The following is a 27,964-nucleotide window of genomic DNA, read 5'->3' as shown; positions in this document are numbered from 1 at the left end:
GATTTTCCATGGCCTCAAGCACCAAGAGAATTGAAAAATCCGCACTGGGAGCTTATTGCTAATGCAAACATGCTCCGATGGTGACCAAACTTTGTAAGCATGTGGGGGGACCCACCCCCACATGCTCGCAAATTTTTGTCACTATCGGAGAATGTTTGGGTACGATGGGATGGGGAAGAGCAAGATTTTCCATGGCCTCTCAAGCACCAAGAGACTTGGATTAGCAATTAGCGCCCAGTGTGGATTTTTCAAGTCTCTTGGTGCTTGAGAGGCCATGGCAAATCTCGCTCTTCCCCATGCCATCGTACCCAAACATTCTTCGATGGTGACCAAACTTTGTGAGAATGTGGAGGTGGGTCTCTCCCACATTCTTGCAAAGTTGGGTCACCATGCATGTTTGCATTAGCAATAAGCTCCCAGTGCGGATTTTTCAATTCTCTTGGTGCTTGAGAGGCCATGGAAAATCTTGCTCTTCCCCATGCCATCGTACACAAACACGCTCCAATGGTGACCAAACTTTGCGAGCATGTGGGGATGGATCCCCCCCACATGATCAGAAAGTTTGGTCACCATCAGAGCATGTTTGCATTAGCAATTAGTACCCAGTGCAGATTTTTTAAGTCTCTTGGTGCTTGAGAGGTCAAGGAAAATCCCGCTCTTCCCCATGCCATCGTACCCAAACATGCTCTGATAGTGACCAAACTTTGCGAGCATGTGGGGGTGGGCCCCCCCACATGCTCACAAAGTTTGGTCACCATCGGAGCATTTTTGGATTAGCAATTAGTGCCCAGTGTGGATTTTTCAAGTCTCTTGGTGCTTGAGAGGCCATGGAAAATCCCACTCTTCCCCATGCCATCGTACCCAAACATACTCTGATGGTGGTGACCAAGCTTTGCAAGCATGTGGGGGTAGGTCCCCCCCACATTCTCGAAAAGTTTGGTCACCATCGGAGCATGTTTGGACTAGCAATTAGCGCCCAGTGTGGATTTTTCAAGTCTCTTGGTGCTTGAGAGGCCATAGAAAATACCGCTCTTCCCCATGCCATCGTACCCAAACATTCTCCAGTGGTGACCAAACTTTGCAAGCATGTGGGGGGTACCCACCCCCACATGCTTGCAAAGTTTGGTCACCCCATCAGAGCATGTTTGGATTAGTAATTAGCATCTAGTGTGGATTTTTCAAGTCTCTTGGTGCTTCAGAGAGGCCATGGAAAATTCCGCTCTTCTCCATGCCATCGTACCCAATAATGCTCCAATGGCGGCCAAACTTTTTGAGCATGTGGGGGTTGGTCCCCCCCACATGCTCACAAAGTTTAGTCACCATTGGAGCATGTTGGGATTAGCAATTAACACCCAGTGCGAAATTTTCAAGTCTCTTTGTGCTTGAGAGGCCATGGAAAATCCCTCTTCCCCATGCTACCATACCCAAACATGCACCAATGATGACCAAACTTTGTGAGCATGTGGGGGTCGGTGGTTCCCCTTACATGCTCGCAAAGTTTGGTCACCATCAGAGTATTTCTGCTTGTTTGGGTACGATGGCATGGGGAAGAGCGGGATTTTCTATGGCCTCTCAAGCACCAAGAGACTTGAAAAATCCACACTGGGTGCTGATTACTAGTCCAAACATGCTCCAATGGTGACCAAACTTTACGAGCATGTGGGGGAGGACCCCCGAAAATGCTCGCAAATTTCAGTCACCATCAAAGCATGTTTGGGTACGATGGCATGGTGTGAAGAGTAGGATATTCCATGGCCTCTCAAGCACCAAGAGGCATGAAAAATCTGCACTGGTGGGTGCTAGTTTCTAATCCAAATATGCTCCGATGGTGACCAAACTTTGCGAGCATGTGGGGGTGGGTCCCCCCCACATGCTTGCAAAGTTTGGTCACTAGTGGAGCATGTTTAGGTACGATGGTATGGGAAAGAGTGAGATTTTCCATGGCCTCTCAAGCACAGAGAGACTTGAAAAATCATCACTGGGTGCTAATTTCTAACCCAAACATGCTTCGATGGGGACCAAACTTTGTGAGCCCGTGGGGGTGGGTTTCCCCCAAATGCTCGCAAATTTTGGTCCACCATCGAAGCACGTTTGGGTACGATGGTATAAGGAGGAAGAGCGGGATTTTCCTTGGCCTCTCAAGCACCAAGTGACTTGAGAAATCATCACTGGGGACTAATTGCTAATCCAAATATACTTTGATGGGGTGACCAAACTTTGTGAGCATGTGGGGGCGGGTCCTCCCCACATGCTCACAAATTTTGGTCACCATTGGAGCATGTTTGGGTATGATGGTATGGAGATTTTAAAGAAACAATATACTAGCCAAAGTGTAAAAAAATCCAAAATTCTGTAAAAAAAATCCAAAAATAATTTACATCAACTAAAATGCAATGATCCTCAATAGTGAAAAAACTCATAATGATATAAGTACATCATAATGTGAGCTAACCCAACTACTCTGGGTTTAGTCACTAACTCAATAGATCAAGGCATAATGAAAATGAGCTACCCTCGCTAGTCTGAGGTTAGTCACTACCAAAAAATGTAAGTACAATATAAGTGAGCTAACCCTGCAAGTCTAAGTTTAGTCACTATCAACAATAACCCAATCAAAATTGCCATCTCTCACTGCTGGTCGATGTGCACGTCGAGGCTGCTGTGTACATCGAGGAGGCTATGCTAGTTACGGGGGTCATCAAATATCTGTGGGTAGGTCTACTTCAAAGGTAGGATCATAAGCTGGTGCTAGTGTTCTTGGGAGTTCACGAGTCCCATAAGCTACTACAGCCCTCTCCCTCTCTCTACGTCGTGCTACTGCAAGATGTCTCTATCTATAAACCTAAAATCTGTAATCGGCAATGGTCCATGCCTGCCACTCTGTGCGTATAAGCTCCTTTGCTCTGCTGTAAGGACACGCTACTCATGTGAAGCAGCACTGATGCTGCTAGCACCATCACCCGAGGTGCCACTAGGACCAACACCACCCACACGCTCATGTGCTGTGATTTGGCTCTCCTGAAGGACTCTCTAGTATGCATCAAACTCGTGTGCACTCCACTCAATCTCTGGAGGCACCTCAGGCTCCTGATCTCTATCATCGACGCGGCGTCGAGTCCTAAGATAGTAGAGCTGAGATAAAATCGAGTGGCCTGCCAGACCTAGCATCTACTCAAGCGAAGCGCCTGGGTGAAGACTATCAATGCCCAAAACTCTGTATGTCACTAGGTTGATGCATGCTCGGCAAGAAGGACTTGTCGAGAAGCGTACTAGCTCTTGGGTGATGTAAGACAAATGGAAAAAATGTCCACATCCCAGAGCATATCCACCAGTAGTGTCCTCGAGGCGGCATAGAGCATAGCAGGCGTCACGGAGGAATGGTGGTGTATCTTGAGGGAGAGGTCGTCGTCGAAAAACCTCTGTAAAATAGGCCATGGATATAGAGGCAAGTAAGGCACTGTCACGTCTGAAGATCTACGGAACTCCCAAACATGCAGCATCAACTGCTCTACCCTATGTTGTGCAATCCACTCCATAATCATGTGTTGCTCCGCCTCAGCTCTTGAACTCTCTACCTCAGTCTGAGCCTACTCAAAAAGTAAAGCATACAAATAATTGATTAGTCTCTCTCATTAGGTATTACTTAAAGAAATTTATAACTTTAGACCTTAATTATAACTCTTTTATTATAACTCTTTTATGTATAAGAGAAACCTACGTGTAGGATGTCAGACTCTCTTGCATGGCATGCCTCTGCCATCCGCAATGTAGCTCTAAGGCGGCCAATCTCTACTCTCGACTCTATCAACTCTCCTGAGTGAGTCTCTCACTAGTAGGTGTGGGACCCTATGTGACACAATCAACCATGCCGCTCATTTTAAAATATAGAAAAGTACATATAAACATGTAAACAAATGACTATGAAAAAACTTAAGAAGTAATAAATGTGTAAATACCTCGACATTTGTCGTTGGTATCGATCATGAGAATAAGTGCACCATGTGCTGTGGATGCTCTCCGTGGTACTCCATATGTCGATACCCACCTGGGTGCCAAGAGCCTCGACCATCGACAAAGGCACAAACGCAAGATCTGTAGCAGCTACACAAAGGGCTGGTGGAGGTTGCCTACCCTGGTCCTAGAGATGGCCTCGGCTGGGCCGATGACTAGTGTAATCCACCTCCTTCCCTAAGACAAACTCCGTATATAATTTCTTTGCGAAGTATATGGGAATCTGGTGTGGTTGTTCGACATCCTCCCATATGTGGTAGCATATCGACTATAGATATGTGTCACCATACGAGGATGCAAACAGTAAGGGGCTTGCCTGCCCCTATCAAGGAAAAGGTCTAAGTAGGCTCCATCCCTAATCGAACCAAGATCACAGACCTAACGATATGTCAGGCCATGTGACATAGGAGTAGTGCGATGGTGGGCTATCCACTCATCTACATAAATAATATCGTGAAGGCTACGAAGGGACGATAGCATCGCCCAAGTCTGACATGATATGTAATGTAGACGGTGTGTCTTTGGTAGTTCTACGGATAGCAGCTAAAACTCCCGGTCTATCTCGATTCTCCACGATGAGGTCCATAATAGATGAGCAGCCCTCCTCGTGGCCCTCCTTGCGTGGCTCCATGCTAGAACCTAAGCCTAACACAAATGGACAGGTCAATGTGAAAGATCCAATGCTTAGTGCTAAGTAGCACTAATGAAGCTATAAAATAATAATTAATGAGTCCACTAATTGCTATTCCAAATCAAGAGAGCAAGGAGAGTGAAAACGACGTGTGAGAATGAGGCAAAAAAAAACTTTCCGGTTTTATAACCTCGATCAAGGTGGTTCAGTGGCATGCATTTTAGAGTTTACAAGATGTACGCTCTGGATGTACGCACAGTTTTAGGGTTAGTGAGACAAACAGCCAAGATATGCATTTGATTTTAGGGTTGGTGAGGGATCGACGACTACGATTTGAATTAAGTACCTCATTCGAGGTACATGGATGGCTTAGATTTTGGGTGAGTACCACGACGATTGAGGTATTTTTGATGGTCGAGATTCACTTCATACCTCGATCGAGATATATAAATGGCTAGGATCGCATCTTCAAATGTGCACAAATGGACGGGTCGGATTGTGTAGATGTATCTCGTTCAAGGTTTTTCAATGACTTCGAATTCATCTTGGTATCTTGAATGAGATATGTGGATGGATGAGATCACATCTCTATACCTCGAACGAGATTTGTCAATGGTCAAGATGATATTTCCTTATCTCGTTCGAGATATGTGGATGGCGGAGACAACATCATTGAATATGTTGAATGTACATCTGAGTGGGCATGTCGAGGGGGATCCATTGTGGCATTGACGTGGATCTGAGTGGCATGCATAGCTCGATCAAGATAAGTGGCGGTGACATGTACTGGTGACACAGATGGTGTCTTGAAACCCGAACTTGCTAGTGTGACGTTAGTTGTCGACATATGGTGCTTTAGGCTTGGGAGGCACGTGTCGTGTTTTAATTGATGGCGATATCACGATCGAGGTACTCCACCCGAGTTGCATCGATGTCCCAATTTTAGAGAGAGTGAACGAAAGTGAGCACCCTCATCTTACAACCACCCTAAGGTGTTTAGTCATGACATCTCACAATTAATTAAACTAGTCCATATGCTTTTGCCTAATAGAAATCATCTTAAACTAGATATGTGAATTTAATGCATAGCTAATTTTTCCTTCATTGCACATCACTGTTAAAAGCGATAAATTTTAATTTTTGCTTGAGTTGGAGCTAATTGAGCAAAAAATAATGTTAAAATACATTACCCAAATGGAAATTTGAGTACAAATTCTTATGTGGAAAAGAATAGTGATATAGTGTTGCTTTTGAACAAATGGTTCTCCTTTTCAAAATGAAGAAATTTGCATGAGGACAAGGTTGGCATGGTTTATTGGGAAGTTCGACCTAAAAAGAATCAAAAGAATGTAAGGGTTTTTTTCCACTTTTTGGTGTGGAGAAGAAGAGAGGTGATGGTGGGTGGGTGGCTTGGTGTGTGTGTGTGTGTGTGAGGGGGGGTTGTATTTCATGTGGAAATGGCTTTGGGATGTGGTAAGTAGTCTTTACATAAACAAGTACAAGGAGAGGGAGAGGATGGAAAGGATGGTGGAGAGGGGGTAGTGGGGATACGGGGTTGATCCGGATTGTTGTGATAGGCTAGGGGGAGGGGAAGGGCCAGGTACTTTGAAAGTTGAAGAAGGAGAAGAAGAAGAAGAAGAAGAAGAAGAAGAAGAAGAAGAAGAGGAGGAGGAGGAGGAGCTCGTGGTGGGATTGCTAGGAGGAGATGAAGGAGAGGTGGGGCTTGTGCTAGGAGGGGGAGAATCATTGTGTGTGGGAGGAGGAGGAGGAGGAGGAGAAGATGGTGCTAGAGAAGGGGTTGTTGAAACAATTGGGGTGGTATAATAACACTCTATTGGTGTCACATTATACCTCACTTTATCAGTGCAATAGTTGTACACCATGTTGTCTTGCACCCACTTCAACTGGCCGAGCTGGCTTGCATCCAAGGCCTCATATGCTCCTTGGTTCCACCACCTTGTTGATGCACATCCTGGCGTGGCTGCCTTGTCAGCGCACGCGTCTGCACTGAAGTCTCGATACGACACAGTGAAAGGGGCGTGCGACCAGTCGATCTTGATGCCACCCCCTTGTGTTGCCCAGCTGTCACCGTCCCAGATGGTCCCATATACAGTCATAGGTTGGCTTTGCAGGTAAGGTACGCCGGTTGCTGCCTCTATGTTTGGATACACCCGAATGGGAACCCCGTCTACATAAAATCTGTATCAAAATGCCATAACAATTCAACTAATCCACTGTTAGACATAGCTTAATCTGGATTAGCAGCGTTGTCATGAAGCAAAAAAAAGAAGTAATCATTTCATTAAGAATCACTCCGATTTCGATTAATATCAAAGGTAAACAACGCTGATCAGTTTAATATCACTTAATGGACAATCCTGATCAGTTTAATTTCACTTAATCGACGTACTTACACAATTTGATGCTCGTTCCAAAGGAGTGTGTAGTTGTGGAAATCAGCTATCGGATCAAACCACAGGAAAATGCGCTGCTCTCTACCCCCCTCGCCGCTTGCGTAGAGGTTAGTCTGTAGTATGATAGGCTGACCCGACACATTGCCCAAAAATTCGAAGTCCACCTCGTCGTGTTTTGGGCCTAGGGATGTAAGCTGAACGACATACGAATTCATATAATCAAATCAACTAATCCATAGGGTAACCGTAATTTAGCTTACATAATTAGCTTAACATGGATGCGTTTGGCCATAATTAACACACAATTAAGGAGTGTGATTAGCTGTGAACTTAGCACGGCTTACGTAGTAGGTGATCACAGTCCCTGCAGAATCGCCAGGCACTAGCTTAATTCGCATGTCAAATCTGCCAAAAAGGTAGGAGCTATAGGATTCGAACCCGGAACCTGAAAAATAATGAGATTGTGGCACTAATTAATCAGCTAATTCCCATAGTTAAGACCTGGTTAAATTACAGCCAGGACGCTTAAGCAAAAATTACCGTCAGTTTGGTCCAGTGATAATTGGATCTCTTGGCCATCATCAACGAAATGGGCGTTGTCGATGTTTGCCAGCTCGAAATATGATGTGAGGTCTGCTGCCATGATACGATGCGGGAGCAGCAGTAATATATTCAAACCTAAGGTAAACAAGGCAAGGGAGATAAAATGACGATAATTATTCGTTGTTTCCATGAAGCAATAGCAAATAATCAAGCAAACGGAACTTGAGCTAGATGAAGGCTAAGCTATGATTTTGTGGCACTCTCGCTTAATCCAAATTAGGTGTTAGCTTAATACAAGCTTAGAGTTGTAAGTATAACCGGATCAGCTATAATGAGCTGTGTAGAGTAGCTTGAGCATCTATATATATATATATTCTATGGGTCAAGCCTACCTGAAGGGGCTACAAGAGTTTTAAAAAAGCAAGATTTAATTAATGGTCCAAGTGCAAGCTAGTGGATGTTAAATAATTCACCATTGTTTTTTTTGCATGTCTGCATCGTTGAATCAAATGATTCTCATGATCCCAAAACACATGCTCCAAGTCCATCTCAAAAACGAGCCTTTTTCAACCCTAATATTATATCAATGGCCTTTAAAAAAATCCCCATGAACAATTCACGATTAGAAAGCTTTACCATTTTATAAATTAGATCTTTCACTTTAGAACGTTCTTGCCTTGGTGAGGGTTGGAGCGTGCTTTTTAATATATGCATGGCAAGCCAAAGGCCTTGACACACTCTTCAAAAGCAAAGGCCTCCTCATGGCTTTTTGCTCCAGAGTTCTCCCTTATGGCCCCCATCTCTTTTCCATGGATTTTTTAACTTGCTTGGATCATAGCTGGCCCCCCACAAGCCCCCATCCCCTACCCCCTCCCTCCTTTTGATCCTCAATCATTTAAAAAGATGTTTTTCCCAACCAATCCACACAAAGACAATGCTTCAATCCAATATTTAAAAATTAAAAATAAACCCACATTATAACCCTTGAAAATAAAGCCAACATTGAATTTCAACCCGGATTATAATTCGAATTCCAACGTGGAAAAGTACGCTTTGAAGTTGAGCTGGTTTTTTTACCTAATCATCATTTATCATATCTCCCACCTTGTCCCACATGATGAAATTTTAAATTACAATCTACTCCCCTCATTTTTCAACTTTGTATCCACATTATTATTTGTGTGCCTCGGTGCAAGGAGGAGGCTTCTAGGTGGGGTTTCCCCATACAATGGAGGGGAGGAGGCATTGACCGTATCAAGGAGCATACAGAAAGTTTATTAGAAGATGTTACCAAGAGCCAAGGGTGCCTCATGCCCATCAACAACCCCCGCCTATGAGATGTAGAGTTGCTTTCCTACATAGCATAAGTCACCACACCTTTGTTTAAGAGCTAAATCTAGGGGATGGGTGAGTAGCCCAGTGGTAGAGTCTTCGAGCTCTATCACTCAAGTGCCGGGTTCATTCCCTACCCATGTGTTGAGATATCGAGCTCATCTAGTGAGGCGGTGGACACTAATGACCCACCTGGGGGATAGACCCCACACTTACACCATTGGCATGGTTGGTGAGATCATGGGTGATATGCGGCCAGTGGGATGACAGGCTGTGTGATAGCCATTCTAGAGACTGGCATAGTTATAGCGCTAGCTCATTTAGTTGGGTTCTCACTATAGAGAACCCTAGTATGTATTTGGTTGAGTACCTTTCATATTGTGTGTACTCTTATCTTTGTATATGGCGTGTTGAGTGTTGTGTGAAGAAGAAGAAGAATTTCAGCCTCTCACCTTGTGTGTTCTCTTTTAGGGTTTTGCGAGTGTGTGTGTGTGTGCTTGCAAGAGCTCAAGCTCTCTTCTCCCCTGCATCTTTTCATGGTATCAGAGCCTGGTTCATGCTAAGGGCTGAGCTGCAAGCAAGAGAAGCACAAGAAGCGGTACGAGGGTAAGAGCTTCAACTATCCTTCCCAATTTGTGTTAGCGACTACACCCTTGTCGGGAGCTCTACGGGAGACACTGGTAAACGATCTCTGATTGAGGAGCTTTCTTCACGGGAGTAAAGCTATAGGGCAGCTATAACGTCCTATCAAACATAAATTTTTGGGCCAAAAACGTGTTTTGGGTGCGTTAGGACCTCCGTTTTTCAGAAAGCAGGCGATTTCGAGCACTGCGGGTAAGTCATCGATTCTCTGCAGCAACAGAACTCTGTTTTAAGAACTGCAGGAAGACAGATTGGTTGTGCAGACATTGTGTGTGCTACAAGGAGGTCAACAGTTGCCATTGGGTGTATTTATGCACATTGAGGTCACTGGTTGTGACATTGGGTGTATGTATGCACATTGAGGTCACTGGTTGTGACATTTGAGTGTAGTACAGTACCGCTGTAGAAAATACAGCAGTTTATGCAGGACAAACCAGAGTGCTGTTTCTGGTAAATTTGTGTGTCTGGCAAGATGTCAAATGATGGCATAAACCAGATTGTTGCTGAGAAGCTTGACAAGAACAACTTCCATGCTTGGAGGTTCAGGTTGATAAATTTCCTGATGGGAAAGGGTTACTGGGACTACATAGAAGGTGAGCATGAAGAGGCACCGAAGATACCGGAGATCAATCCGACTGCTGTGCAGATGTGAAAGAGTTCAAGGATTGGAACCAAGGAGCCACAAAAGTTATGTATTGGCTCTCTATCAATATATATAGGACACCATGATTCGACACATACAGGATGCCAAGTCCCCCAAGGAGGTGTGGGACACCTTGGTAAAACTCTATGAAACGAATACCAAGGCACGAAAGATACAGTTAAAGAATAAACTTCATACTGTGGAGAAAAAGAGTATGTCTATGAATGACTATGCATTGAAGATCAAGGGTATTGTGGAATCCCTTGCATCTATTAGTGTTTCAGTAGATGATGATGATAAGGTGGAAGTCTGTCTACGTGGTCTCTCGGGCCACAATACAAAGGCGTTCAAGACGTCTATGTAGACTCGAGAAAACATTCCCAATTTCACAGATTTGGTGTCTATGTTGATTATAGAAGAGAAAAGCTTGGGTGAAGACCAACAGTCTTCACAAAACAAAAACAGTTCAGAGCAACAAGCCTTCTACACAAGTTCAGGAAGAGGACGAGGTAGAGGAGGCCGTGGACAACGCGGCCAAGGAGGTGGCCGAACAAGTAATCAGAATTATGGCCAGCAGCAGCAACAACAACAGTCCCAGAATTCACAACAACAACAACAACAACATGCAGGTGGAAGAGGCCAATTCAGAGGCAGGGGGAGTCAAAGAGGTCATGGAAATTGGCAAAGGCAGTATAATGATACACATGGATGCTTTTATTGTGGACATCTGCAGCTAGGTAGATTGTTATAAGAAGCAGGCTGACATGCAAAATGGAAAATTGCAGCAAAACAACTATGCATCCTCGAGCAAAAACAATGAGGATAATGAAAGGTTGTTTATTATGAAGCATGTCGTTAATGCCATGTCTGAAAATGTTGAAGCAGCACATAAAGATGATGTATGATGGTACATTGATTCAAGTGCTCCGAACCACATGACAAGTCATGGGGAGTGGTTAAAGGAGATGAAAAACCTTGAAAGACCAGGTTTTGTGGAAACAGGGGATGACACTGCTCATCCAATTGCCCATGTTGGAGATGTGCCATTGTCTATGCAGGATGGCGAAGTGAAGTACCTTGCAGGTGTACTTCATGTTCCGAACATAACAAAGAATCTGGTTTCAGTTGGCCAGATGATTGAGCAGGGTTTGTAAGTTCGGTTTAATCCTGATGTGGTTGTTATGTTGAAGACTTTAAAGACAAGTGCAGGTTGGTTGCAAAAGGCAATAGAGTGGGCAGAATGTTTACATTAAATGTAAACATGCCTAAAGTGAGTGCTACGATGTTTGCAAATGGTTCAGGAATTATTGCAGACACATACATTTGGTATAAAAGAATTGGACATGTGAATGTGCAGAGAATGAAGTCTATGTAGACTAAAGGAATTGTGATAGGGCTGCCAAAGTTTAAAGTTGAAGGTATGCAGAAAACATGTGAAGCATGCCAATTTGGAAAGCAAACAAAGCATGTATTTCCACGTGACAGAAATGTGAGCAGAAATGCACTAGATGTTGTGCATTCAGATGTATGGGGTCCTACGAAGACCATGTCTATGGGAGGCTACAGGTATTATGTGACATTTATTGATGACCACACAAGGAAAGTGTGGGTATACTTCATGAAGGAGAAGGGTGAGGTGTTCACTCATTTTTAGAATTTCAGAGTTATTGTTGAAAAGCAAACAGGGAAATATGTAAAGTGCCTAAGGTCAGATGGGGAGAGTACTTCTCCAATGAGTTCTCTGAATTTTTGAAGAAGAATTGTATTCGGAGATAGTTTACATGCAGATACACTCTGCAACAAAATGGAGTTACTGAGCGGAAAAACAGGCACATTACTGAGATTGCGCAAGCATTGATGGGAGAGAAGAATATACCGCATAGCTATTGGGCTAAGGCTGTATCTACAGCAGTTTACATCATGAATAGGAATCCAACTGTAACCATACATGATGTAACTCTAGAGGAGAGGTTTACTGGCAGAAAACCTGATTTGTCTCATGTGAAAGTCTTTGGATGCATTGCATATGTGCATGTGCCAAATGAGCTGAGAACTAAGCTTGATCCAAAAGCTAAAAAATGTGTGTTTATTGGGTATTCCCTTGAGCAAAAGGGATACAGGTGTTATAACCCTGCTACATGTGAGTTGAGGGTAAGCAGGGATGTTGTTTTTCATGAGATGAGCAACGGGTATACTGCTGAAAAAGAAGCTATTGGGGCTGATGTGAGTGGAAATGTGGTTGCACAGAATACAAGTCAGCAATCACAGTCTTTGAGTGGACCAGGAGAGTCCTCATCTAGTGGTTCAGTTGATAGGCCAATGGAAATGAGACTTGGGATTTAGTGCAATTGCCTGAAGGCAAGAAAGCCATTGGATGCAAGTGGGTGTACAAAGTAAAACATAACAGTGATGGAAGCATAAGCAGGTACAAGGCTAGATTGGTAGCCAAAGGATATGCGCAGACATATGGCATTGATTATGAGGAAACTTTTAGCCCACTTGCCAAGATGGCAACAGTGAGAGTTGTGATAGCAGTGGCTACATCAAAGCAATGGTCTTTACATCAGATGGATGTAAAGAATGCATTCTTGCATGGGGATTTGCAGGAAGAGGTGTATATGTTGCAGCCACCTGGTTATGAGGATGTGAGTCACCCCGAGCATGTTTGCAGGTTGAAGAAAGCCTTGTATGGCTTAATACAAGCACCAAGAGCATGGTCTGACAAGATTTCTGAATATCTTGTCACTATTGGCTTTCATGTAGCCAATGCAAATTTCTCCCTGTATGTGAGACACAGTGATAGAGGGGTTGTGCTTGTTGTCATCTATGTAGATGACCTGATCATTGCGGGGGACCATGATGCAGAGATCTTTAATGTAAAGATATTGCTATAGAAGTTTGAGATGAAGGATCTTGGGCATTGAGGTGATTAGGTCACCACATGGTATTGGATTACTGCAGAGATAATATGGCTTGGACATATTGTCCAAGTATGGTATGACAGGTTGTAAGCCTATCTGAGTGCCATTGGATGAGAATGGCAAGTTGAGTGTAGATTCAAGAGAGATTTTGGAGGATCCTACTATTTATAGGTGCATAGTAGAAAGTTTGATCTACATGATGATCAACGAGGCCAGATTTGAGCTATGCTGTTGGGTTGGTGAGTTGGTTTATGCAGGTTTCTTAGAAGCCACATTTGGATGCATTAAGACGCATAATGAGGTATGTGAGGTCTACTTTGCATTGTGGACTATTTTATGAAACTGGGACAAAGATATGTGTACGTGGGTACACATATACTAATTGGGCTGGTAGTATCTCAGATACAAGATCTACTAGTGGCTTCATGTTTTCTTTGGGGAGTGCTGCTGTGACATGGAGCAGCAAGAAGTAGCCTACGGTTGCTCTATCCAGTACTACAGAGGCCGAGTACAGAGGTGCTGCTATGGCAGCATGTGAGGTAGCTTGGTTGAGAAAGCTACTTGCAGATTTGGGTCTATCAGTGGATAGACAAGTTGTCATTTTCTATGACAACATTAGCAGTATACAGTTGGCCAGGAACCCAGTTTTTCATGCTCGCATAAAGAAGCATATAGAGGTCCACTATCATTTTGTCAGAGAGAAGGTTTTAGCAGGAGACATTGACCTTGTTTATGTCAGCACACAGGATCAGGTCGCTGACATCTTCACCAAAGCATTGGGTACAGAGAAGTTCCGCAGATTCAGGGCTTCGCTTGGTGTACATGAGATGTCCCTTGCATCTTTTCACCCTACCTCTCCTATCCCCTAGGGGGTGGATTAAGTAACAACACTCACATTTATTCTTAAGAGCTAAATCTTGGCAAGAAGTCAGCTTACACACTCTACATACTCTTGATACTTTAAGGAGTTAGTTTACACACTCTACATACTCTTGAATACTTTATGAAATCAAATAAAATGGGAGATACTTTGAAGAAATCAAATAAAACGAAGAGATACAAGAAACACTCTCTTTTGGTTAGTGCGACAAAGCAATCAATCTTGAGGTATAGATATGAATAGCCTAATTTTTTTTCTTTTATGATAAAAAACTATCTAATGTAACAAACAAATCTTTAAGAGTTTTACATATGTAATTACATGAGTATTTAAACACCAAACGTGAATATTTTGGCAATCTTTCATTTTTTTAAGTGAAAAGTTTCCATGCAATTTGGAAAATACCACATAGCATACAAGTCTCCTTCCAATTAATTCAAATGCATAAATTGACTTAACGACATCAATTTTTTTTCTACTTGACATATTGTATGCTAGATTCTATCGTACGATAAATTTTTCATCTCACCAAATTTGGGGGCTTCTTGAATATGCAAAATTGCCCATCATGCTATACATCATTGGAAAGTTCTCGAAGAGTAGATTCCAAATATTCAAACTCCACTCACTTCTGAGTTGATGGGCTGTTTCATGACGTGAAACAGGATGTACAGTTCACGATGTGATCCACTTAAGGCGTGAAACAGTAAGTACGATTCACGACGTGATCCGCTTAAGGTGTGAAACCTTAACGTGTGAAACAGATTCCATTTTTTTTTTACGTGAGGCCTTAAGGCGTGAACTACTCAAGGCATGAAACGTCTAATTTTTTTATTTTTATTTTTTGGGGTCTAGAGGAAAATCGAATTTCCTTGTTTGAGGAGAATATTTTTTGAATTTTAAATTGGAAAGATATGGGGATTTTTCCAAAAAGGCAAGTGGGAATCAAAAAAGTCAACACTTTTATGACACCCCCTTACACCCTTCATAAATGACTCCCAAATGGACAATTTGACAACTCATTGGCATCTGTTCATTCAATGCTCATTAGCCTTAATGAGTCGTGTAAAAAAGTACTTAGAAATTAATCAAAGATTAATCCTTCCCCTAACCTTTCTCTCTTTTAGACTAATCAAGGGCTCTAATTAACCACTAATCACTAATTAATTCATACCTTTGAGCACATCATTGGATAGAGCATGAAATTGCTAAGCTGTGTGCATCAAGTCATGTGTAAATTAACCTATAATTAGAGATTAATTAAACTCTTAATTTTAACCTCTTCTCTTTATGCAACATTAAGCAAAAGAGAAACATTCATCCAATTGATGAAGAAATTGATGCAATTATATGTTTTGATGCATCTAGATGCTCTCAAAATACTCAAAAACACTAATTTCGACCTCTCACGATCAATTTCAACCCCAAAAAACACATTTTCTAATCTTTTTGCCTCTTGAACAACTAGATTAATCACCCCTTAATGACAAAAACTAGTCAATTAAGAAAGATTAGTCGATTTTAAGAGTTTTCTAATGTTTTTGAGAAATTTTTTAATAGATTAAGCTACTCCTAATGCTTATTAACACTCTAATGCATACTAACACTCTAATGCATACAATTCAAATAAAAAACATATAAATCAAACAAAAATTAATGATTCTAGTTCTATGTTTAACTCTAAAGAAAGCTAAAAATCACTAAAATTTATATTCCATAGCATTGTTTGATGCAATGGATGCAAACAAAGCCTAATACACTCTATGTGTAAGCCCTAGGAACATTAAAAACCAGATTACCAAACAGCAAAAACAACAATTTAAGCTAAAAATTAATCCAAAAAGCATTCTTTATAAAAACAAAAAAGAGAGCTATTCTACACCAAATCACACACAAATCTCCATCAAAACCACATCTTTTTCATGCGAAACTATTAATCAAGACAACGGGCAATGGATAATGCGTAGATTAGAGAAAAACGATAAAAAACGCCAAGGAATGATTGCCCGCCGATCGCAGCGCCAAAAATGTTATGGCTCACCCTAACCCCCCAACAAAGATTACCTGGTGAACCTCAACTATCAAGGATCTTTCCAATGGCCAAGCTCATAACTCTTGAGGTCTCGAAGCTCTAAAACACCTTGAGAATCATTTCCATCGCATCTCCTACAAGTGTTGTCACACCGTTGCGTTGCACTACATGTACTCGTCCCTCCTCTCACCTCACTTCACTCACACACACTCACTAGCATGCATTAGAGGGAGAGATTAACAAGAGGATTAGCAAGAGGATTAGCAAGAGAAAGACGCTATTGCACAATGGGAGAGTCCCCTGTATTATGAGAGATATTCACTTATATACATGGCCATAAGTGTTCACACTCACTTAAACTGTGGCGGTTGGCCAAGCACTTTAGGCTCATAAGAGTCCTAGTGCGATTACAATGACTATTCTCATAATATATCCATGAAGTACATCACTTAGGACTTCATCCTAACTTACTACCACATGCTCTTGAAGCAAAAATCACCATAAGTATTCCATATTACAGGCGCCCGTCCAAGTTGTAGATTTGGACACCATTACTTCATATCTTGAATGTATGACCTTTTGGTATATCTACCTTGACTCCTTAACATAAGATAATGGTAGTAGATCTTGTTAACCCTAGGAATGGGTTAACATTTGGTTATCATATCCTTTGGCACATGTCACATTCTTTTATACAAGTGTGAGCATCCTTTAGTGTTCTTGGTCTTCACCATAGTCCTTCTTAAAACACTTTCTTTCATGTTATCTCTTCATAAAATTGTCCTCCACCAACACGTGCTTATTCTAACACAATCGGTTGCTCATGCTCTAGGATGATGCACCTCCTTGGTATTCAATCAATTCCCATCTTGTAGAGTTTCCCAACCAAAACCATGAATGGCTGATTCCTAAGGGTCAGCTTCTTTCTATAATCTTGACATATATTCACAAAACGAAAAGTTAGACAAGAGGATTTCTTCATTCCAGTTTGGTTTTTCACTTTCTTCACTCCAAACAATTGTGCATTTGCTACTAGAAAGTCATCTTTGAACCCTATTATTTGCTACTAGAAAGTCATCTTTGAACCCTATTATTTGGATAGAAAATTAGCTGCATATTGATAACCTAGGGTATGCTTGATGGTGAAGTTGAACTCCTGAAAAGAAATAACATCCATCTTGCCACCTAATTGAACTTGAGTCTAAAATTTAATTAGCTTAATTTCACTACAACAAAGTGAGGGTGTAACAGAGCGAAAATAGTAATGCTTTTATAGCTAGAAGGGTAGGGAGATGTCAGGCCCATTCTACTGCTAAAAAAGCTGTTATTTTTGTTGCAATGGGATCGCTGCTAAGCAGCAAAATTTTGTGCTATTTTTACTACTGAGCAGCAAAAGAACTGCGTGGAAAAACAAAGCCGAGAAGTCTGCACAAGACTCCCCAGTCTGCCTCGGCTCTTTTTTTTAAAACAAAGTCACATTTTTGTAATATAAACATAAACTTGAAAAAGACATAAACTAAGAAGAATGCAAGTGAGCCCAATATGTATTATATTTCACAAATTGTCACGCCTTTAGCCATATATACAAAAAATAAATCAAAGAAGAGGAGGCTACTTGAAATCCTCATCAAATTTTGAGTACTTGTCATTGTCTTTGTCGTCCTCTTCACTTCCTTTTCCCACTTCATGCTCATAGTCTGGATCTTCCTCTTCCTCTCCCTCTTCCCCTTCATCCTACGTACATACAAACAAGAGTAAGGTAAGTGTAATAAAATAAAAGACAACTAGATATAGATAAGAGAAGGGTTGTTTCACTGCTTACCTCATCTGCTTAAGTCCCCAAAATGGACTCGTCCAAGCATACACTTCGCGTAAGCATCCACGCCCATAATTACAGACGAGAGGGGCTCTGTATCCATAATCGTACTCCTCCTTTGTTGGGTCACGCCCAACAACCTCCCTCTATAAAAAATAATTAAGAAAATATACACTTAGTTAAAGGAAACAACATAGTATTAAAAAAAATAAAGATGAGAAGGAAATGATTAGTAAAATAGGTACTTATGAAACGAGAAATGAAGGAGAACTTTCCTCCCGAGCCAAAGTGTGAAGCCCCTCACTTCTGTAGTCGGGAAGCACTCGCCACTTCTTGTTGTTGAAAAGCACGTGGGTGCTTTCTCACAAAGCTTTGCGTGTGCCTCCACTCCTCCTGTGAGATGAGCAAACGTTGGGATTTTTCAAATTGTTCTTCACCGTTCTCTTGATGTTTGCTCTCCTATTAGAGAGAAAAAGCTTTATCCCTCTCTTTTTCCAGTCCTTCAAGAAGAAAAGGCCCGCATGTGGAACGGCAAACTCTGCCTTGAGCACATCAATGACATATTGCTTTGAGAGCTCGAGAGCTCGTCTTGTGCTTTCCATTTTTTAAAGGAGTTCGTGAACTCCATGTTAGCAAGTACATGTATGTGGTTCATGATCTATTTCCGTCATGCATCCATCACGAGGGAACCATTAACATCCATGTTGTATGGTAGAGTGTGTGGATCAAATGGTGGAATCGGGCTCCTCAGGGGTCGCTTAAAATGAGTAGATAAAGAGCCCCTCTATTGGGGAAATGACTCGGGAGACCTAGTGCTACTTTTTCCAAATCAAAAGCAGCATGCTCCCCCCTTGCTAGCACATCTACCACCTCCCCAAACTCCCTACTACGTTGTCATTGTGGTAAAGACGGACGTGAGGGAGTGGGGTTGGGTCTAATCAATATAGGTGGTGTAGGCTCATCTCACAGCCATAACATGATCAGCCTGCACCACTCAGACCTACGCCCATCAAAGGAGTGGATTGTCCCCATGGAGAAGACTTTGACCATATGGGGTAGATTTTCCATATGGCGTCAATTGGCCCGAATAGCTATTCATAAAGGCCTTATGCATGAAGCTCTATGCATAGAGCCTTATGCATAAAGCTCTATGCATAGATGCTTATGCATAAAGCCTACGCATAGAGCCTACGCATAGAGCCTTATGCATGGAGTCTTATGTATAAAGCTCTATGCATAGAGCTTTATGCATAAAGCCTATCCATAGAGTCTCACGCATATAATTTTACACATAGAGCCTTATGCATAGAGCCCTACATTGAGCCTTATGTATAGGCTTTATGCATAGAGCTTACAAGAGCCTATGCATAGAGGTAAACCTAAGCTCAACCTAAACCTAGCACCCAAGGGAAACTTGCATAAGCAATTAAAAGAAGAAAAGAGCTTACCTCTTTTTTGTAAAGCCGAAAGAGAGGATTAGTGCAATAGCTACAAAACAAAAGAGGCAACAAAATCTGAATGCTCTAACACAAGAATGCTTAAATCTTAAATAAAAGAGGTACCATGTGATATTAGAACTTTATTGACCTTTTAGAATAGTGCTTAGACAAGCAGAGCGGACAGTGTCCCTTTTGGATCATAGCTTCCGAGGACTTTCCACATACTCCCCACTATTAAAACCAAAGGAAACTTCTCTTTTACAAGAGAAGGATAGTGAAAAGATTGAGGGCTCCCCCTCTACTATAGCCACCTACTCACAGATAACCACTCCTAACTTGACTTAACCAAAATTCTAGATGGCCTACAATAATGCCCCCCATACCTCTATATATAAGCTCTACGCATAGAGCCTTATGCATAAAGCTCTACGCATAGAGCCTTATGCATAAAGCTCTACACATAGAGACTTATGTGTAAGCTCTATGCATAAGCTCTATTCATAAGCCTTATGCATAAGGCTTATGCTATAAGTCTTATGCACTATGCTAAACCCTAAACCTAGCACCCAAGAATGTAATAAACATGAGATTGCATTAACGATTACATGAATAAGAGAACTTACCTTGACAATGTCAAGCCGAAGGAGGGGACAACAATGCAAGACCTACAAAACTGACATGAAAAAAAGTTATTAGTAACACATTTATGAGAAAACCTCTATGCATGATCTATATGCATGCATGCATAGAGCCTATGTATGCTCTAATATGTGAGAAAATCCCACTTCACAATACTTTCTTGACCTCCTTACATTAACATGCAAAATTACTTCTCACTGAACTCTAACATAAGGAGGTCTAGCAAGCATTGTGATGACTATGTCTATACATATGTAAACTCTATGAATAGGGAGAATACCTTATGCATAGAAAAAGAGAGCATAATAAATAGAATAAGAGAGTATAAACATTCAAAAAAATTTACTCTTCATCCATGCATAGCACTCCACATATCAAAAAGACATGAAGCCTTATGTATAAAGCTTGCATAAGGTTCTATACATAAGGCTTATACATAAGACTTATGCATAAGTCTTCTACTTAAGCCTTATGCATAAGTGTTCTTGCATAAAGTATTTATGCGTAGAGCTTATAAATAAGCTCTACGAAAGATTTATGCATAAGTGTTCTTGCATAAGTGTTCTTGCATAAAGTATTTATGCGTAGAGCTTATAAATAAGCTCTACGAAAGATTTATGCATAAGGCTTATGCAAGCTTATGCATAATAAGGCTTATGCAAGATTTATGCATAAGTGTTCTTGCATAAAGTATTTATGCGTAGAGCTTATAAATAAGCTCTACGAAAGATTTATGCATAAGGCTTATGCAAGCTTATGCATAATAAGGCTTACATAGAGTCTTATGCATAAAGGCTATGCATAAACCTTATGCAAGCCTTATGGCATAAAGGCTTTATTCATAGTAAGATTATACATAATCCTCTTGTAAGCTTTATGCATAAGACTTATGCATAGAGTTTATGCATAAGCTTCAAGAAGGCTATGCATGGATCTTGCAAGAAGCCTATGCAAACCTATGCAAGCTCTATGCATACGCTTCATACAAGAAGCCTATGCATAGAGCTTGCATAGGCTTGCAAGCTCTATGCATAAAGCCTATGCATAGAGCTTGCAAGAAGGCTATGCAAGCTCTATGCAAGAAGCCTAAGCTCTATGCATAAGCTTCATGCAAGCTTGCAAGAGGCCTATGCATAGAGCTTACATAGGCATGCAAGCTCTATGCATAAAGCCTATGCATAAATTCCATACATAGAGCTCTATGCATAGGCTTTATGCATAGAACTTGTAAGAAGTTTATGCATAAGCTTACACTCGAACCTTAAACTAACCCTAAACCCAATACCCACCAAGGGTGCAACAATACATAGAAAAAAACATAAACAAGGAAAGGAAAAAGAGGACTTACCTCTTTTTTGAGAAGCCGAAGAAGAGGATTGGTGACCTATAAAATAAAAGAGTAAACAAAGTAATTAGCATAAGGTTAAGAACTAATGCGCAAGTAATATAAAACCCTAAAAGCTCTATGCATGCATTGGGAGCTCTATGCATGTATAAACGGATCTATGCATGCATTGAGAGCTCTCAACATACATAGAGAGCTAAAAAAATCCACAAAACCCTAAAAGCCCTAAACCCTAAAGAGCCATAAAAACATAATGGGGATCTTACCTCAAAAAGTTTTATTGACTTGAATAAACCTACAAAATAGCAACAAAGTAAATCAAAAAGTTAGTAAGTATACTTCATTTTAACATATTAGTAAGCAAGAGACTAAGTGAAAGAGGAGAAGGAGAAGAAGAGGAAAACAAGATGAGTTTCTGTAACCTAATCCTAATGCATAAATGATTGAAAGCTGTTGGTTTATGTTGCCCTAACCATAGCTTTTACAGCTTTGATGGAGAGCTCTCTATCAAAGCTCTCTATTAGCACTCCTATGCATAGAGCAAGGGTTAGGGAAAGGGAAAGGAAAGAGAGGGAAAGGGGAGAAAGAGAAAGGAAAGATAGGGGAAGAGAAAGAAAAGCTAACATAGAGAGCTATGTTGAAGCTTTCCATGAAAGCTTAGAAAACAAGAAAGAAATAAAGCTTTCCATGAAATCTTACGAGAAAGAAAGAAAGGAGAGAGACACTTACCTTGGAGAGGGAGAGAGCTTTGATGAAAGATGTGGAAGGACTTGGTGGGAGAAAGTGTTATTGAAGCTGTCATCCTAGCATATGCAAAAAACAGAGGAAGGTATAAAGGAATCTCATCGGTGGTAGCAGGGTGATTTAGGTGAGAGTCTTAATTTCTAGGTCATTGCCGAGTAGCTAAATTTCATTGCTAACTTGGCTTTGCTTGGAAACAAAATTTCATTGATGTAAACGCTGCCTACTAACAAAACCCTACGCAACTTTATGTCTGACAATTTTGGATAGCTCATGTGTTTTTATACTAACACATTTAATTTTGGCCTGGTTTTAGATGTCTGAGAGTGATCAAGGGCTGGAAGTTGGTTCCGAAGCATGGTTGAGAGAAACAATTTGTTGTATCTATTATCAATGCAAGGGTCGATATATACGACAACATCGTATAACAATTGAGCATGTCCAGACATATGGGCTTCATGAGGCATTGGCATGACCAAGTGCAGATGATGACATGGAGGAGAACCATAGGAGAGTGTTACACATGCCACACCATTCAATGACATCTTGCAAGGCTTCATAGGGAAAGCATGGCTGAGAATCATCTTCGCCAACCAATGAATGAGGTGCCTCCGCCATTGCCACATGAGGAGGAATAGGATCTCATCATGGAAGACATGGTGAATGACTTCTTTGAACAAGAGGTCATAGATGATAGAGAGCAAGCTCCAATGTCACAAGAGGAGGAAACCTTGCATAAAGAGGCAATCACCCCTTTGTACTAGGGATGTTCATCCTCTACACTGCGAGAAAAATTGAAGCTATTAAACTTGCAAACAACTTATGGATGGAGTGATGTAAGTGTCACAAGTCTTCTTAGGTAAGATTGCGTCATTCTATTCTCTTCTTAAATCGAAAATGTCTCATGTTTTATATACTCTCCTTGTAGATATTTTGACATATGACTTCTTATGTTTTGTTGTAGGCTTCTTAATAAGATTCTTCCCCCTCAAAATCTATTACTAGAATCATGAGATGGGTCCCGTAAAATGCTCTCTATGCTAGGTATGGATTATAGAAAAATACACGCATGTCCCAATGATTACATGATGCTATTTAGAGGGGTTAATAAAGATGTAGCACAATGTCTACAACGTGGAGAGAGCCACTATAGGGATGATTTGCAAGGAGACAAAATTCTCGGAAAGGTGTTGAGACTCTTCCATATGGCATTTCTCGCATCCAACACATGTTTAAATGTAAGGGGATTGCAAAACTCATGACATGGCATGCTACTCATCGCTCAACTGTCGATGGCATCATGAGGATTGTAGCTGATTCACCAGCATGGCAACAAGTGGAGCATCAATGGCCAGAGTTTCAAGATGAGCCTCATCACTTATGTCTTGGCTTGATCATGGATGGTGTTAACCCATTTGGCTTCAAGTCCACATCATGGTCTACTTGGCCTATTGTATTGGTGAATTACAACCTCCTTCCATGGGTGGCAATCAAGAAAGGTCATATCATTCTTGCTCTTCTTGTACCAGGTAAGTATAAGTGGCAAACATGGATGTGTACCTCGAGCCTTTGATTGAGGAGCTTGAGACACTATGGGTGAGGTATCAAAGTGCATGATGTCTCAAGGCCAATAAATAGTCGTGATATGGAGGTGAAAGGAGTTTTGCTTTGGACAATGCATGACTATCCTAGGTTCTCGGAGTGCTTAGGTACATACTAGAACTGGATAACTTTAAGCTTCAAACTTTATACTTTATATCTCTACCTCTCAATCATCTCAATTTTAAAATAGGTTTGAAAACATCCGTGCATCATGAATGTCCGATTTGTGGAACATCACTTGTTTTGGAAAGACCCTCTACACTAAAGAAGGTGGTGTATAACAAACATCATCGATTTCTCCCTCCTTCACATCCCAAGTATGTGCCACATAATGTCTCACCACTTGTGATGAGAGGTAAAGATTGGTTTGAGGCATGGAGAATCACCCCCAATCCACGACCCGATGGGATGTCTAAACACTCAATCTTCTTTCGACTTCCATATTGGTGTGAGTTGAAGATCAATCATCTCTTATATCCCATTCAAGAATGTGGCAACAAATATTTGGAACCATTTAATTAGTAAAAGGGATACAAAGGGTGCAAGGGATGACTTACAAAACATTGGATGCCTTCAAAGTGCATGGCCAATTGTAAGTGAGAGTGGCAACGTGGTCCTACCAAAGGCACCATGGGTATTGACTAAGAAGGAGTACAATAAGGTGAAAAGTGTGATTACCTCTTTTTGTACACCAACAGGAGTAACACATTCATTGAAGGGTGTCTTCTCACAAAGACCGAAAAGAAAGGAGAGGTACAATTATATGGCGTCAAGACACATGATTAGCACAAGATATTACAAGTATATAAATATTCTCTTATTCATTTTCTCTTTATGGTACATGATTTGTAGGCTCATATACTAACATCCATTTTTTTCTATGCATAGTTTATTCTTCCAATTATTATAGTGGGTTATATAGACAAGAAGGTGAGAGAGGCTATTTACAAAATGAGAAGCTTGGTGAGGTATGAATCTTCTCTTCAATTCACTAGCTAAGTTATATTTGATATTTTGTATTCTTATGCAATCACAAGTTATGTATAATAAATAGTACACATGATTGCTATGTATGTAGGTACATATCCTTAAAGGAGATAGATCCTACATCCATTAAGATGGCTAGTCTCAATGCTATTAAGATAATTTTTATGATCAAGCAAAACTTTCCTAGAACAACTCTCACTAGCCAATTGCATCTTGTGGTGCATTTGCTCGATGAAGTGGCACTTTATGGTGTTGTTCATGTTCGATGGATGTTTTTTCTTGAAAGGTGCATGAAAAGCTTGAAGGACTTTGTGAGACAAAGAGCAAGGCCAGAAGCAAGCATGGTAGAGGGATGTTGATGCAAGAGTCTCTTGTGTATATCTCAAAACATCTCTCTCGCATAGATCCTTCCATGCCACGATTGTGGAGCAATGAGGAGGATGACTGACTAATCACTAATGTACCACAAGGAAAAGGAGGGCAACGAAGACTAGATGAAGCATTACACCAAAAGGTGAATACATTCTACATTCTAAATAGTCCCATCATAGAGAAGTGGATTGGGAGATACAAGGATACAATCAATAAACAAAAGGATGAGAGAAGAGCAATAGACGCTTTGCCATTCCTGACCAGCTTAGAACCTCTACCAAATGTGATCAGTATGGAATAGCTTCATATGGCAACATCGATGGCATTAAAAAATGGAGAGATGATCACAAGAGAAGAGCATAAGTATGCACGAGGATGTGACCCTCAAGTAAGTATATTCTTTATCTCTATCTCATGCTTGGTTTGTTATATACCTTGTTTAATGCACTATACTAAATGTCATGCTTTTTTTTAATGTTAGTACAAACTATATAATGCAATATGGTTGAGGAAAGGCACTTTCACACAGACCATGTGGATTCTAAAAGAAACACATTTGATTGTGGTAACTTTTGAGCAAGAAAGTCAAGCTAGTAGACATGATACCAATGTCATAGAGAACAATCTTAAGTATTGTGGAACTATTTAAGATATTCTTGAGGTAGGGTTTAAAGCATTTAGTCTATTCATCTTTGCTATCAAATGGTTCAAGGATGATATATAGAGGTGTTCAAGAAACTGTGAAGAAACATCCAAATGGGTTCTTTCAAATTGATTCCACCAAGTTTTGGAATGATAAGAAAGATACTTTCGTACTACGTCAATAGTGTCAACAATAGGTTAGTAACCCAACCAATCTCACCGGTAAATCATGATGTAGTATGATAAAAATGTAACCCCTTTTCTTTGTGATTTTAGGTTGTGTTTCACACCAATCAAATTGATCCAAAGTAGTGGTACATTATAAAAGGTTTCCCCTCGTTCAAAACATGTCTTTCAAGGTCAAGATATTTCAGAGGTCGAATCTCTAGATGAGGTGCAAGTACTACCTCAAATCGACTCATTGTTGGTAGAATACGATGAAGAAAATAATTTAGAGGAGGTCGATCAAGAGCATGAGCAACGTCAATCCCAAGAAGATGATGAGTCACCTATCGATCATGAAAATGCTTCCTTGGATAATGATAGTGATATTGATATAGAACCCCATCGTTTCATTGAGCTTCCATTAGATATAGACATTGATGAAGCAACACATATGGATCTATTACAATATGGGATAGATTCATGATCTTGACATTGTTTCCCTTCAAAAGTTTTCAACTATCTTTATTTTTTTTCTCAAAACATGGCACTAAGGGTTTTGATGAATGTTTTTTTTAACTATAATCATTTTCTGTATGTATGTGTGTCACATTCCAGTCGAGACCCAGCACTTAAGTAGTTCCAGACCACCTAGTTGGCTCCGAAGGAGACGTGACTAATACAACTGTGCCTAATGAGATAAGCCAACGCTAGTGCATTGTGTCGTCGATCTACCTAAGCTAAGGGAGCTAGTCATAACAATATAAAGATTAGTTCCTGCATCCGAAAGGAGTCTTGACGTGGATCCTGATCCTATTTTCAGATAGGAGTCACGTCTAGATAGGAATGACTCTGGACCTAGATTCCAATTAGAAGACATGTCTAGACAGGAAAGTACTAACATAGACTAGGAATCAAATAGACTTGCACAGTACTAAAAAATGGATAATTACACAGACAAATCACTATATCACTAGAGTGTAGGCTTAGCCCCAAGTACAATGTAGTAGCGCACACAATTATCACTCTCTACTCTCGTCTATCCCCGATCTCTCAACACCCTGGATCGTTCCCCTTTTCTCCTGTACACCTACGGGGGTACTACCCATTGGCAAGATTCAATTACAAGGTTGTTATACAAGAAAGAAGATTCATACCTAAGAGTTTGTTGTCCAACAGATACGTCGGCACCAAGGCTAAGCGACAGCCAATGGCTGGATGCCCCCCAACACCTAGCGATCATGGTGGACGTTGTGCCAGCAGCAAGGCCCACAATGACTCATTGTTTTTTCTGTCCAAAACCACTTCATGTTATGGCTCACCCTAACTTCCCTTGAAACACACCCAACAAGATATTACCTGGTGAATCACAACAACTGTTGTGAGGATCTTTCCAATGATTGAGATCGTAACCCTCGAGGTCTCCAAGCTCTACAATTCCTTGAGAAGCAATTCCACCGCATTGCCCGCAAGCGTTGTCACACTGCCGCATTGCACTACGGGTACTTATCCCTCCTCTAACCTCACATCACTCACACACACTCACTAGTATACATTAGAGAGAGATTAACAAGAGGATTAGCAAGAGAGAGACTCTATTGCACAATGGGAGAGTCCTCTGTATTATGAGAGGTATTCACTTATATACATGGCCATAAATGTTCACACTCATTTAAACTGTGGCCAGCTTGCCACAGTTTAAGTGAGTGATATTCACTTATATACATGGCCATAAATGTTCACACTCACTTAAAGTGGCCAGCTGGCCACTTTAGGCTCATAAGAGACCTAATGCTATTACAATGACTACTCTCATAATATATCCATGAAGTACATCACTTGGGACGTCATCCTAACTTACTACCACACACTCTTGAAGCGGAAATTGCCATAAGTATTACATAAGACCATTATAGGCGCATGTCCACGTTGTAGATTTGGACACCATTGCTTCATATCTTGTATGTATGACCTTTTGGTGTATCTACCTTGACTCCTTAATATAAGATAATGGTAGTAGCTCTTTTTAACCCTAAGAATGGGTTAACATTTCTCCCTTCTTGATGTCGATCGCGTCCTCTCGTGATCACATTGAAGACCTTTGTGTGGGGAGAATTGGCAAGTTGATGGCTTTTGATGTTGTGAGTGACATTCAATGGTCCTTGTTCCT

General features: G+C 41.0%; 1 protein-coding gene across 1 annotated transcript; it reads right to left on the bottom strand.

Annotated features, from left to right (window-relative positions):
• Nucleotides 1-5,801: 5,801 nt before the first annotated feature.
• LOC147625393 (xyloglucan endotransglucosylase protein 7-like) lies at nucleotides 5,802-7,920 on the bottom strand. Its single transcript, XM_086819009.1, has 4 exons — nucleotides 7,597-7,920; nucleotides 7,401-7,501; nucleotides 7,057-7,250; nucleotides 5,802-6,841 (listed from the first exon to the last, which is right to left on the bottom strand). Exons 1-4 carry the CDS (start codon nucleotides 7,787-7,789, stop codon nucleotides 6,127-6,129), a joined length of 1,203 nt encoding a protein of 400 aa, XP_086675135.1. The 5' UTR covers nucleotides 7,790-7,920; the 3' UTR covers nucleotides 5,802-6,126.
• Nucleotides 7,921-27,964: the final 20,044 nt, after the last annotated feature.

The sequence above is a fragment of the Cibotium barometz genome, chromosome 24, assembly GCF_041138505.1.
Source record: "Cibotium barometz isolate CiBa-2024 chromosome 24, ASM4113850v1, whole genome shotgun sequence".
Lineage (NCBI taxonomy): Eukaryota > Viridiplantae > Streptophyta > Polypodiopsida > Cyatheales > Cibotiaceae > Cibotium > Cibotium barometz.
The sequence above is the reverse complement of the archived record's forward strand: the minus strand, read 5'-3'. Positions and strand labels throughout refer to the sequence as shown.